This window comes from Amphiprion ocellaris, chromosome 17 (genome assembly GCF_022539595.1).
Source record: "Amphiprion ocellaris isolate individual 3 ecotype Okinawa chromosome 17, ASM2253959v1, whole genome shotgun sequence".
NCBI lineage: Eukaryota > Metazoa > Chordata > Actinopteri > Pomacentridae > Amphiprion > Amphiprion ocellaris.
In genome coordinates, this window is record NC_072782.1 from 3,404,611 (window position 1) to 3,417,521 (window position 12,911).

General features: G+C 39.2%; 1 protein-coding gene and 1 long non-coding RNA gene across 4 annotated transcripts in view; both read right to left on the reverse strand.

Moving 5' to 3' along the window:
• Positions 1-12,911, reverse strand: part of LOC129347324 (uncharacterized) — a 496,469-nt gene that overhangs the window by 17,004 nt on the left and 466,554 nt on the right. The gene's annotated exons all lie outside the window — the stretch shown is intronic.
• The window catches only part of LOC111578831 (matrix metallopeptidase 17a), a 133,264-nt gene continuing 120,403 nt past the window's right edge, over positions 51-12,911 (reverse strand). Inside the window, exons 10-11 of the mRNA XM_023285800.3 lie at positions 11,685-11,942; positions 51-504 (exon numbers count right to left, since the gene is read on the reverse strand). Of these exons, the coding sequence (XP_023141568.2) occupies positions 179-504; positions 11,685-11,942 (584 nt within the window). The 3' untranslated portion in view covers positions 51-178. The remainder of the gene's footprint in view (positions 505-11,684; positions 11,943-12,911) is intronic.

The window sequence follows — 12,911 nt, forward strand, 5'->3', positions numbered from 1 at the left end:
GATGACCATCAAATGGCATGTGAAATAAATAACAGCAAAATAATAGCAGAAAACATACCAATCCATATTTATATGAACAAAATTTTCCCATTTGTGTTTTGGCTGAGCGTCCGCCGGCCCTCCATCAGCGAGTCTCTCTGCTGCACCCAGCTGGAGGATGTTGACCCGAGCTTTAGCATCATAGCGGCTCAGAGCGGAGGGCCAGCGACAGCGTCCAGAGAGGCGGCAGCAGCCAGAGAGGAGACGGGGAGAGGCCAACACCTAAAGGCGAGGCGGTGTCCGAGGTGCAGGAGCAAACCTCGTATCCGTTCTCCGCGTGGTCCGGGTGTCGGTGCACGTTGACTCTCGTCTCTGTGTTTTTGGGCTCCGTGTCCGGAGAGTCCGCCTGCATCTCGGTGCACAGCAGCCAGTCCTTAGCGATGAGGCGAGGGAATCCCGCCTCCACCTCCATGTCGCTGCCCGGCACTCGCCAGTACTCCTTCCCCTTGAAGAAGTAGGACGAGCCTTCAGAGACAGAAAAGAGAGACTGCATGGTAGGACAGAACAACATGGGACAGAAAACAACACAATTCAACACTAAAGCTCACATTAGGTCAGTGTTTCCCAAACAGTGGGGTGCGCCCCCCTGGGAGGGCCCAGAGGCTTGACAGTGGGACACGAGCGACTGGGAGGAAAAAGTCTAATTAGCTAAACTACTGTTTTAATGTCGGTCTGTTTTTGCGGTGCACAAACTGCACTGGCAGTTGTGCCGTCTCCTGAGAACAGGAGAACGCATCGTTAATGTGCAATTGGATCTCCGGCATTCTTGATCACGTCACCACCTCGGCTCATCAACTCCAATTATTTTTACCAGGGGTGTGAAACATGCGGCCCGTGGGTCAAAATCGGTCCGCCAGATGGTCTATTTCGGCCCGTGGGACGACTCCACAAAATGTAAAATTTACAGAGAAGACATTAACTGCAAATTTGTATTTGTAAAACTGTAAATTTTAAATAATTTCTAGACCATGACAAGTTGTTTTGATCATAAAGTAAAATACTAGATTGTTCAGTTCCATACAGCTGGAACTAAATTAAGTTTAGTGCCTTTGTAGATAAACTGTGATCTAGAAGTTGCAATGTACGTGTAAATAATCAATGATGCATAATATTGTTGAAATCGAACTTGTTTTTCTCAAGAAATTTCATGTTTTTCATGTTTTGTTGTTAAAGTTGGAGTTGTGGTGATTTACAGGTTATTATGCTGTGATTTTACTGGTGTGGCCCACTTGAGATCAAATCAGGCTTTATGTGACTTTGACACCCCTGATCTTTACTGTGAAAAACAACAAAATAGAATCAGATAAAATAACACAGCCCTGCATATTCATGTTTTAATTTAAGATTAGTTTATATATATTTATATGTAGCTTTTGTCATCCAAAGGGGGGCACTGACTGAAAAAATACGAGAATCACTGCATTAGGTGGAAAGTTTGTTTGATGAGCAACAAGGTTACACTTTTTGGCAACAACAACAACACAGCAAACAGCGGTATGTATGAGTTTCCGAGTCATGTCATTAGTGAGATTCTCATGCAGGTGAGGGGAAGAAAATGACCCAAAATGACTGAGAGTTTACGAGGAGACTAAGATGAAAAGTTGTTTTTGTGCCCAAAACTGCACGATTCACAAAAGTAATGAGTGGAAAATGTTCATTATCCCAAGAAGGAAATGTGGCCGTTAGCGCAGAGTGTATAATGGGCTATTAGAGCTCCAGAGATCTGGTCAGAGACCTGAGTTTTATGAAGGCTATGAGGCTCTGCACTGAAAACTGCAGGAATAAAAAACCTGTTTTTAGGTGAGACAGCTCCCACCGTCGCTGTGTGTTTAGGGCTGCTAATGAATATTGCTAATGAAGTCGGGCTCCATGTTTGACATGGGTTTAGAGCTCCAGTGTGGGAATCTGTGACGGCTGATAGAGGAGCAGACTGATTGCTTTGGGTGGAAAACACATTATGATGTTGTTCTGATTATAATATTCCGGAGAAAAAAAAAAGAACAAGTATGCAGAGTTTGACGATGGCATGTTGCTGATCACCTGCACTGATTAAATGCTATATTAAGCTCCATGTGTATAAACTGCAGTCATCCCTGGTTTGAGTTATGGACTGAATGCGGCAAATCTAACATATATCAAGAACATGGAATATTTTGAGATCATGATACCAGTATAATAACCAGAATGAGAGCATCCCAGCATCATTTAAACATCTTTTCAACAAATTTCGCATCCCCAGAAAATAACGTTTACATTTCAAAGATACTGTAATTCATTTCTGTCATTACCCAACCTCTGTCATGGTCAAGGGTCCATATAGAATTGAGGGTCTTTTCCATCCAAAATAAGAATAATCCACTTGATGTTCAACTCCTTAGATGCTAGGAGAGCATGAGGACTCTTGTGTTCACTCTTGCAGCCCACAGCTGAACATTTGTTGTGCTTTTCTCAGACATTTTAGACATTTTAGAGTCAGCAGAAGCAGCTATAGGCAGTAAATAAACCCACTGGACTGTGACTGGCTCACCTTGTAAGCAGTGACAGGCTACGATCAGACAGAGTTTTAGCTGGATGTCTTGGCTTGTTTTGGAGGCTGTCTGGTTGTGGAATACAGAAGTAAACACATTCATATCTCAGCAGGTTTTACTTTACACGTCCAAGTTTATAATAAAAACAAAGCACAATACAAATGGATTTTCACCATATTGGACCTATGAAGACATTTGTGTAGGTGGACTCCGGTACTGTTTGTTCATGTTTCTGGACAGATACAGATCAGTACCATCGACCTGTGAAGGTAACTTTGTACCTTGTTTAACATTATCATTTCTGCAAGCGACTTCTCACTGAAATATGCACGTTAGCTACCAAGAGTGGCACAAAAAAAGAAGAAGTATTTAAGCCTCGTGTCATCCTGCGGGTCAAAATGGACCCGGTTTAAAGTTTGAAAATGTGGAAAAAAAAAAATATATATTTTCACAGTGATACTTCTGATGTCCACATTTTCAACATTTTTGAAAAATTTTTGAACATTTTTTGGTGGAAAAAACAAATGTTAAAAATGTTTCTTAAGAACATTCACAAAAAAATCAACCAAAATACAGTGAATTTAGCTGGATTTTGGTTGATTTTTTTGTGAATGTTCTTAAAGAAAATATTAGAAGAGTTTCTGATATATCTGTAATCACTTTAGATATTTTTAGGATTTTTTTGGAAGATTTTTACTCATTTTTTGAAAATATTTACAAGAATTTTCTTGCCAAATTCAGGGGATTCTTTTTTTTTAAATAAAACTTTTATGGGAAACTTTTAAGGAATTATTGGAATTTTCTTCCTGAAGGTTTTGCAAATTTTCAGAAATTTGAGGAATTTTTTGCAGAATTTTTGCATTTTTTTCAGCCAAGGAAACAATATTTTTTGTGGCCTGTAAATGAGGACAGCAGGAGGGTTAATGTAATGATGTGATTTACATACAAGTTAGCATCACAAAAAGGGACTTGTGAAAATGTCTAAACATCCATTTTTATGACACTGGGAGCTTGTTTACTTCTTCAGTTGAAAACCCGCCTATAGAAACAACAAATGTAGATCAAACAATATGGATTTTTCTGCTTCTTTATGTTTGCTTCCCCTCCAGCATCCTTCTAATCACTCCCTTTCTCTACTTCTCTCAGCATCTCTCACATCCATCTGTGAAGCATTTTAATTTTACATGGTTTTTGTCTCTCCTAAGTGCTGCTGACGCCACGTCCTCCTGCTTTCTCTGTTTTAACTCCTCTGTTCTCTCTTCATGCTCGGCTCGTGGAAGCAGCCTAAAGGGAGATGAGGGCTTTGATGTCTCCAGCTGCATCGCCCAAAGGTGTGCACACAGTATACGCCTGTTTTTCTGTTTGCATTTCCACGTGTCCTTGCATACATCGTAGACTCTGCAGGAGCTCTCTGCTTTCTTGTGTCGGGCCTGTTTCTGCACATCACAGCGCTGGAGGAGGACCTTTGAAGCTGGAGAAAACTCCGAGACAACACAGACCTCTAAACACCTGACAGGGAAAAGAGCTTCCACTGATTCCTGTGGGAGCTGCTGCAGAGCAGAGAGGTGATGCTGCTCACTGCCGCTGAGTGGACCGAGATAAAGACTGAGTGCTAATTCTTAGTTTTTGTGCCGGTTTAAATAAGTACAAGCGCTTTATCAAAGCCTAATCTGGACAGTCAACTGAAGGAAGCATCCTTTAAAGAGGATCTGCTTTGTAAAGACTTCCAAAACAATTTAAGTTAAAGTAAACATTATTAATCTCCATGGGGGGAGCACTACAGTATGTCCTCAGCAGCTGACCCGCCATAATTGCTTCCGAACAGCAGGCAACCTTTCTGCAGCATCTGGGGAGCGACTCCAGATCTGAGGCTCTCGTCTAGTCAAAGCAAATGTCAGGACAATGTCGATATCCGCCTCCTTCTACTTTTATAGTGTGCTTCTCCGGAACAAATCCGCACAATATATGATTTTATCTCTATAATTGGTCATTTATAAAAATGAAATTGATACATTACCCTTTAAATGTAGATTTATATCACAGCGTATCTCTCTACAACCACTTCGCCGCGGGCTTAATTTTGGTCATATTTCCCTTTATGAGCCTCTTAAAGTTTCTTTCTTGCACATTGACTATTTTCAGAATATCTATTTGCGAATGAAGAATGAACAGCTGAAGTGAATAACTGCATTCAATATTTATGATGGAGGTTTTAGGCAGTGAAAGTACAGTGAGGATGCTTTAAATATTGCTTTTTATTCAGTTGTTAGCTTCATACAAAGGGGAGAAAACAGAAAAAAGGCAAATAAACTAAAACGAGAGATGTTTTAGTCATTTTGGACAAGTATTGAATCCTTTAGGACAACGCTGGAGTCATTTTAGACAACCTGGACAGGTTTTAAGTTCTTTTGGACCATTTTTGAGATGTTTCAATCAAGTTCTTATCATTTTAGACAAACGTTGAGTCATTGTGGACAAATCTGAAGCCATTCTAGACCATTTCAACATCAGTTTGGGCCGGTTTCAAGGTAATCTGAACCAGTTTTGAGTAATTTTGGACAATTATTGAATCATTTAGGACAATTCCATGATTTCCAGCAACCATCACTCCTGTGTTCTAATGCTACATTGTGTTAGCTAATCATGTTGAAAGGCTCATTGATGATTAAAAAACACTTGTGCAGTTATGTTAGAACATGATGAAAGTGGGAGTTTTACTGGAAAACATGAAATATTCTGGGTGACCCCAAACTTTTGAACAGTAGTGTGTCTGAAATCAGTTTTTTTTGGAAGTACTTGGTGCCTATGTTGTTTAACCCTCCTGTTGTCCTCATTTACAGGCACCAAAAAATATTGTTTCCTTGTCTGAAAAAAATCCAAAAATTCAGCAAAAAAATGTCCTAAATTTCTGAAAATTTGCAAAACCTTCAGGAAGAAAATTCCAGTAATTTCTTAAAAGTTTCCTTTAAAAGTTTTATTTTAAAAAATCCCCCAAATCTGGCAAGAAAATTCTTGTAAATATTTTCAAAAAATGAGTAAAAATCTTCCAAAAAAGTCCTAAAAATATCTATAGTGATTACATATGTATCAGTAAAACTTCTAAGATTTTCTTTAAGAACATTCACAAAAAATTCAACCAAAATCCAGCGAATTTCACTGGATTTTGGTTGATTTTTTTTGTGAATGTTCTTAAACATTTTTAACATTTCTTTTTTCTACCAAAAAATGTTCAAAGATTTCCCAAAAACTTTGAAAATGTGGACATCAGAAGTTTCACTGTGAAAATATATTTTTTTCCCCATTTTCAAACTTTAAACCGGGTCAATTTTGACCTGCAGGACGACATGACGGTTAAGGTAGTTATAGTTTTTGAAATTCCAGTCTCAAAGCATGCATTTGGAAAAATGTCCATCGCTGTTTCATAGTTATGATCAGTCCTGTACTGTAGCTCTCCACATGGTCCTACATGCTGCGCAGTGATTAAATCGAGTCATGAGAGAGTCTCAGTCTCAAAGAGCTTATTAATTAACTCTTCAAGCTTTAACCCTGGGAGACGCATTAAAGCAAATATGCTGCGTGCAAAAAAACTGCCCATTTTATGTATGCGATAAAAGAACAGTGAAGGGGAACATCCCACAAATAGCCGCGATAAATCAAATTGTCCAACTATTAAATAGAAGCCAAATGATTCTGTGCATCTCAACAACTTCTAGTATTTACACAATTTACTGCAGTTTATGTTCCAGCAGAAACTAATAATGTCTCATCATAACGGATAATGCCATGCTAATGCCACACGTAATTACACGGCAGCCAGCTGTGCGCTCACACACACACACACACACACACACACACACACACACACACACACACACACACACACACACACACACACACACACACTCACACATATATATTTACATGCTCAACTATATGTGCGTGTGATTTTATAGAAGGTACTAGACGTTTTATAGGAGGTAAAAGACCAGAATGTTTTAGCGTCACAGATGCACATGGTGTGTAAACATTACTGACATGGCAGATTCAAGCGTGACATTCTCCAGTAATGATCACATTAACACACCTTACTCCTATAAAACTCAACACTTTCACAGAATCAAGAGGAGGAAAGAGAACGAGGAGGAGGAGAGGATAAAGTTTATAGCGAGGTGATGAGAGAGGGAGGAACAAGCACAGCAGCAGGACAAACTGTGCATTTAACTGTGTTGTTCATTTCAGTTTTTCATGTGTACGGATCACCTAGGGCAGAGGTGTCAAACATGGGGCCCGCGGGCCAAAAGCGGCCCTCCAGAGGGTCCATTCTGACCCGCAGGACGAATCTATAAAGTAAAAATTGCAGAGAGGACATTTACTGTAAACTTGTAAAACTTAAAAAAAATGTAAAATAATTCCTAGACCGTGACAAGTTGTTTTGATCATAAAGTAAAATACTAGATTCCTCATTGTTCTTGTCATTTTGTGTCTCATTTTTGTAATATTTTGTCAAGTTTTTGTGATTTTGTTTCCTTTTTGTAATATTTAGTTTTTTGTTGTTTTTTGTCTAACTTTTGTCGTTTTGTTTCTCATTTGCATCATTTTGTGTTTCCTTTTTGTCTTACTTGTGTTTTTTTGTCTCGCTTGTGTTGGCCGTCTATTTCTTTGTTGTTGTTTTTTTGGTCATTTTTCATCATGTCATTTGTGTAATTTTTTTGTCGCTTTGTAACTTTTTTATCAATTTGTCTTTACTCTTTTTTGTTTTGTTTTGTGTTGTTTGTCTCATTTGTCTTGTTTTTGTTCTTTTTTTCGTCCTTTTTTGTCTGACTTTTAATCATAAAGTAAAATACTACATCATTCAGTCCCAGATACTTCTAACTAAAAGTTGTGCTCCTTTGTAGACACTCTGTGATCTGGAAGTTGGAATGTGTAAATGATAAACTGAGGCATAATATTGTTGAAATTTAACTTATTTATCTCTAGAAATTTCAGGTTGTTGAGAATGTTTTGTAGAAAAATAGTTTCTTAAATGTGAACATTTTCAGAATGCATTTTTTGGCACTAAAACAAAGGAAACATGAGGAGTTGTGGTTATTTATAGGTTCTTATGCTGTGATTTTACTAGTCTGGCCTACTGGAGATCAAACTGGGCTGAATGTGGAACCTGAACTAAGAGGGTTTTCTCTGATGATTTATAAAACTACCTCTGTAACGCCCTGAATGGACGCAATCACAAAAGCAATTTCTTAAATGTAAAGTAAAATAATCTGTCATCTGTCAGTTCCTCACAGATCTGATGTGAATAATCCTACTGTTTGATTATTACCCTGACATTCAGAGAGGTTCTCTGAATGTTTCTTGTACTGGAGTTAAACACTTCAGCTTGTTAATTAGAACGATTCAACAACGGCAGGTAAAGATAGAGACATCTGAGAGCTGATATTAATATCTGCTTAGCGTGTATTTCCTGTTTTCATGCGGCGTCTACAAAATCATGTTTGCCGTTGAAGGTCTGACTCAGTTAACTCTGAAGTAGAGCAAAAGATCATAACAGGCTGATTTATGCTTGGAAAAGGTCATCAGTAACTGGTAATGACTTTTTCAAGTAGTTGTCAAGTGCTGGGTCACCGGCTGACCATATGTCATGAAAACTATGAGCCAATTTAGCGGCAGTTAGCAGAAAACAATTCTTCTGTCCATCTGGCTGTGAGACCACCTCCCTGATGTGTTTTCAGAAATGTCACGGACCATAATCATATCTTGGAACCAGATTAATTATCTACAAACAGAAGGCAGCGCTCATGCAGCCACAATCACACTTTTTTTCATGCTCAACAACTCGGCGACAACAGATGAGCAAGATACCCGCAAAAAAGAACCGAGTCTTGGCCGCGGTCGCTGAAAAACTCCATTAGCTGAGGAGGAAAATAAATGCAATCTGTGTGAGGATGGAACACACACACCCAAGTTTAACAAACTATTCAGCCTCAGAGTGGAAATGAGGACATACAGCTCGAGAGACTGATAGAATATTCCTAGTGTAGGTGTTTCAGAGTGAACACCTGAGCAATTAGGTGAACAACTGCATAAAAAGGCATTTGGAAAATTGTCATTTCCTAATGCTTACGAACATTTAAACGCTCCAGTGATCATTTTTCGTCTAAATCAGAATCAGGCTGTATTTACAGAAGATTGCATCTGTTTTTAAAAGCACATTCTTGGCGTTACATGGATTATTTTATTGACTGTAAATCACAAAAACATTGTTATAGTCATGTCGGCTTCATATTTGGTGTATTTCACATTCCGCTCACTGACAAAGCAGGCCAGATAAATCACATGGAAGAGCCAAATACAGAGATTTCTCTGTCAACTTAGTAATTCATGCACATGGAAGTTCAGTGCCACACCACCAGCATGAGGATCATTACTCTCTAATATACTAAACACCATCTTCAATCCGACTGATGTTTTTATAAAGTGGTGAATACTGACTGAGTTGACTGTGTGTAAAATCTGGGGTCATAGTTTTTGAGTTAAAAATTCGTAAGATGGGTTGGATCACATTGATTTTTGTGTTTTTTTCTTGTTTGAAGTGAAACAACACGAAAAAGAATGTAGCTGGAGCTCTATAAAGCTCGTTGGTTGAGGTTTTATAACTGGTGGAATATCAGCGGAGACGGAAACATTGACATTTTTTGACCAAATTTGCACCATCATATAACTGGTTTGTATTATTCTATCAAAGTAGGGTTGTATCATTGAATGCATATGTGAATGAGCCGATAAAACTTCAAGACTCTAGCTACATTATTTCTCAAATTATGGCACTTCAAACATTGTTCCACAGGTGGTGCAAGTAAAACAATGCAAAAATTGACTGCTCTTTACACACCTGTGACGAAAATGTTACAAATTTCACTTAATTATATACGTATGCACAGAGAAAAAGACAAACATGAGATGTAGAGGTATGATTTTTTTAAAAATTGTAACCGATGAACTATGTTTAAAAAAGAAAACAATATAAATTTTAAAGCAGCACTGACCGATGTTCTGCACATGGGAGCAGCAAAAGAAGCTTAAAAACAACAAAAACATAACTTCTAACAATGATTTTAGCAAACAACAGCTAACACAGATGAACCTGATTCAAATATTCACTCTGCTTTTAGCTCTGTTTTGGTCACAACCAACTCCACAACATCCACACTCATCTGTCCTCAGTGGAAGCTTTGGCTTGAAACAAAAAACCAAGAACAATATTTTTATATTGAATGTTGTTGAATGTGCTGTTCTGTATGTTTGTGTTCTTGCATTGTGCTAAATAAGCTGATCCGTCGGCTTTAAAAGGTTCAGGTTTAGAACAAAGGTTAGCTGCTGGGTCTCGTCCAGATTTGAAATGAAGATGAGGTTGTAAACGGTCACAGGGTTTAAGGATCAGACTAATTCCTGGGTAGGTCTTCTGTGGGTCAGACAAGGGAGAATCTGGGGTGTCAATGAAATCACAAAGTGAGGGATAACCTCCTTAAACAGTATTCATTTTTGACAGTTTGGTCAACATTTGTGCAATACTTCTGTCACTGAAATAGGAAATGCTCTTTAAAGATACATTTTTACATTTAATTTTTTGCACAAAGTTACTTTTTTGATTTTTAATACAATCCTTTAAATGTTTCTCCTTATGGTTAAAACTTTTTACAAATTTCATTTAATTATATAGGTATGCACAGGGGAAAAAAAGACAAATACGAGATGGTGAGGTGCGAAAAAAAAGAAAATGGTAAATTGAGGTGGAATGACCAATGAAGTATTTTTTAATACAGCGAGCCTGCAATTAAAATGACATCGGCTGCTTGTGAGCGTGAAAGAGACAGAAAGCGACAGTGACAGGGCTGCTTAGGGAGGCTGACGGCTGCAGAAAAGCAACTGGAGCTGAACCGAGAGCTGCTGCAGTCTGTAGGATGCGTAGCTGCAAGGGGTAAAATCAACAGTTGCTTTCATTGCCTTCTTTCTCGCTCCGGTGCCATTCAAGCCTTTTAGAGGGAGACAAGCTGACTGACTGCTCAAAAGGAAAAGCGAGCGTCGACACGCAGAACCGCATCCGAAGACGAACCTGCAGAAACGGATCCGCATCGACTGCGAGGCGATGATCGCACCGAGGTTAATGCGGCAGGAACATTCTCTGCTGGACCTCCTTGATTAAATCGGAGATCTTGTCATCCCATCTAAGTGTTCTTCAAACAGCAGGCTCCCTGTGTATCCGGCCGAGTCCGCTGAGCTCACAGTGGCAGCATGGATTAATTGAGGAGGCCAGCTTGTGGATTCATAACACCCAACACGGCTCTTCACTGTGTTTGCAGAGGAAAGGTCAGGGCTGTTGTTGGCAAGCCGAGGCGGCGGTCTCACAAGTTCTTTCTGGTAGACCGACTCAGTGTCTGTAATCTAAAAAGTTTGTTGTCTGGAAACTTGAGCAGCTAGTATCCGAAAGGTCCCTAGGCAAGGCAAGTTTACCGCCGTACGTTTCATTTTCCATAACCACAGCTCACTCTTTATGGGTCAGTGGGTGTTTGTTATGCTGTATTTTCCAAGAGCCTATACAGTGACTAGGAGCTGCTCATGTGAATGTGCAGCGACTTCACTTCAGAATAATGAAACTGAGGCCGTTACTTGTTAGAGTTGTAAAAAAAAAAACAATAAAAAAGTAAAAAATTTTGCTGAACATGTCAGTACGAATTGGATTTAATCTTTAGAAGCCGACTTGCTAGCCAGAGCTGAAGGTCTAAATATCCAACAAATCCCCCTTTAACAGTCTTTCATATAAAATTTGTTGTCTCCAACTCCAAGTACTGGAGTGATGTAATTTCCCATTTTGTTTTCAAGGCTCCCTTAGGAGCCACATAAAGCTTTATAAATCTGTCTTCACATTCTGAGTAGATTTCCAGCTTTGGCGTCTTTTAAAACAGCACCATTACACTGATAGAAAGTATACAGATGGAATGTTTTCTAAATCTCTCCGCCGCATTCAGTGGTGTTGTTGCTGTACCACCTGCCAAAATATACTGCTAAGCACCTTCAGAACGGGTTGTCAGGGAAGGTTTTTAGTTTTTTGTAGCTACTCACCATCAGACCACCTCATGGCGTCGTCCAGCTGTGGCGGCAGCCCCTTCCACAGCGTGCTGTCTTTAGGGTAGCCCAGGTCCATTCGTCTCTGGTGGTCGTCGTAGCGCCAGTAGTGGTTGTCCTTGAAGAAGTAGGTTTTGTCGTTGTGAAGCCAGACGAAGGCTGCATCCACTCCTTCCATCGGTAGACCGAAGTCACTGATTGGACGTGGGTAACCCTCCTCCACATTATTGTCTTTAAATACCCAATATTTTAGACCTGAAGGGTGAAAACAGAGAAAAGCACTCAGAGAGCGCAGTACTCCTCCAAGGCTGCTCATTCCCCCATATGGCGTTATTACAGCATATTTTTGTAGAAATGCAGCATTTTTTTTATTAGTATTGATGATCAGAAATCACGGCAACATAGAATGTGTCGATTTAACATAGATGTACCCACAAACAAAATGACCTTTCGCTCAACACAGGTGTGTGTTCTGCATGTGTATGTTATGTACGGATACTGAATCATGTGACCTAAATATGTAGCAGATGGCAGGAATTGATGGGACTCAGAAACACCCCCACAATTTAATCAGTTGTTCCTTGGATCACGTCCGACGGATAACTCCTGGTAAGTCCTCAGTGGTGGATTTGTAGTAGGATCACAATCATGTGATCATCAGCAGGCAGCTGACGTATTGTTCACTTGTTGTCATGGTTACAGTGACGCTGTGCTGCTATCTCGCAATGATACCAAAATCTTTAACAAATCTCCACATTTGTCCAAAATGGTTAGAAATTTGTCAACAACTTGCCCAAAATACTCTCTTTTCCTGTTCACAATCTGTCCAAAATGAGTTAAACATCTAGGATGGCTTAGAAGGGTTCCAAATATGACTAAAAACAAAAAAAACACGTCCAAAATGACCCAAATTTGACCTCATAAAATAAGTGTGCTCTCAAAATGTTGTTAAATTTGTCAAAAATGACCCGAAATATGTGCAAAATGACTAGAAATTACTCAAATTTGGAAAAGAGCTTGCTAAAAAAAATCCTCTTTTACTGTCCAAAACCTGTCCAAAATGAGTTAATTGTCTAGGATGGCTTAGAAGGGATAAAAGCATTACTAAAACGGATCCAAAGTGACTTTAAAATGTCTTCAAACTATAAACATTTTCTTTAAAAAATAGGAATTACTCACAGGTGCAGTTTTTTAAGAATTCGGGGTCCTCAGTGGTGGATTTGT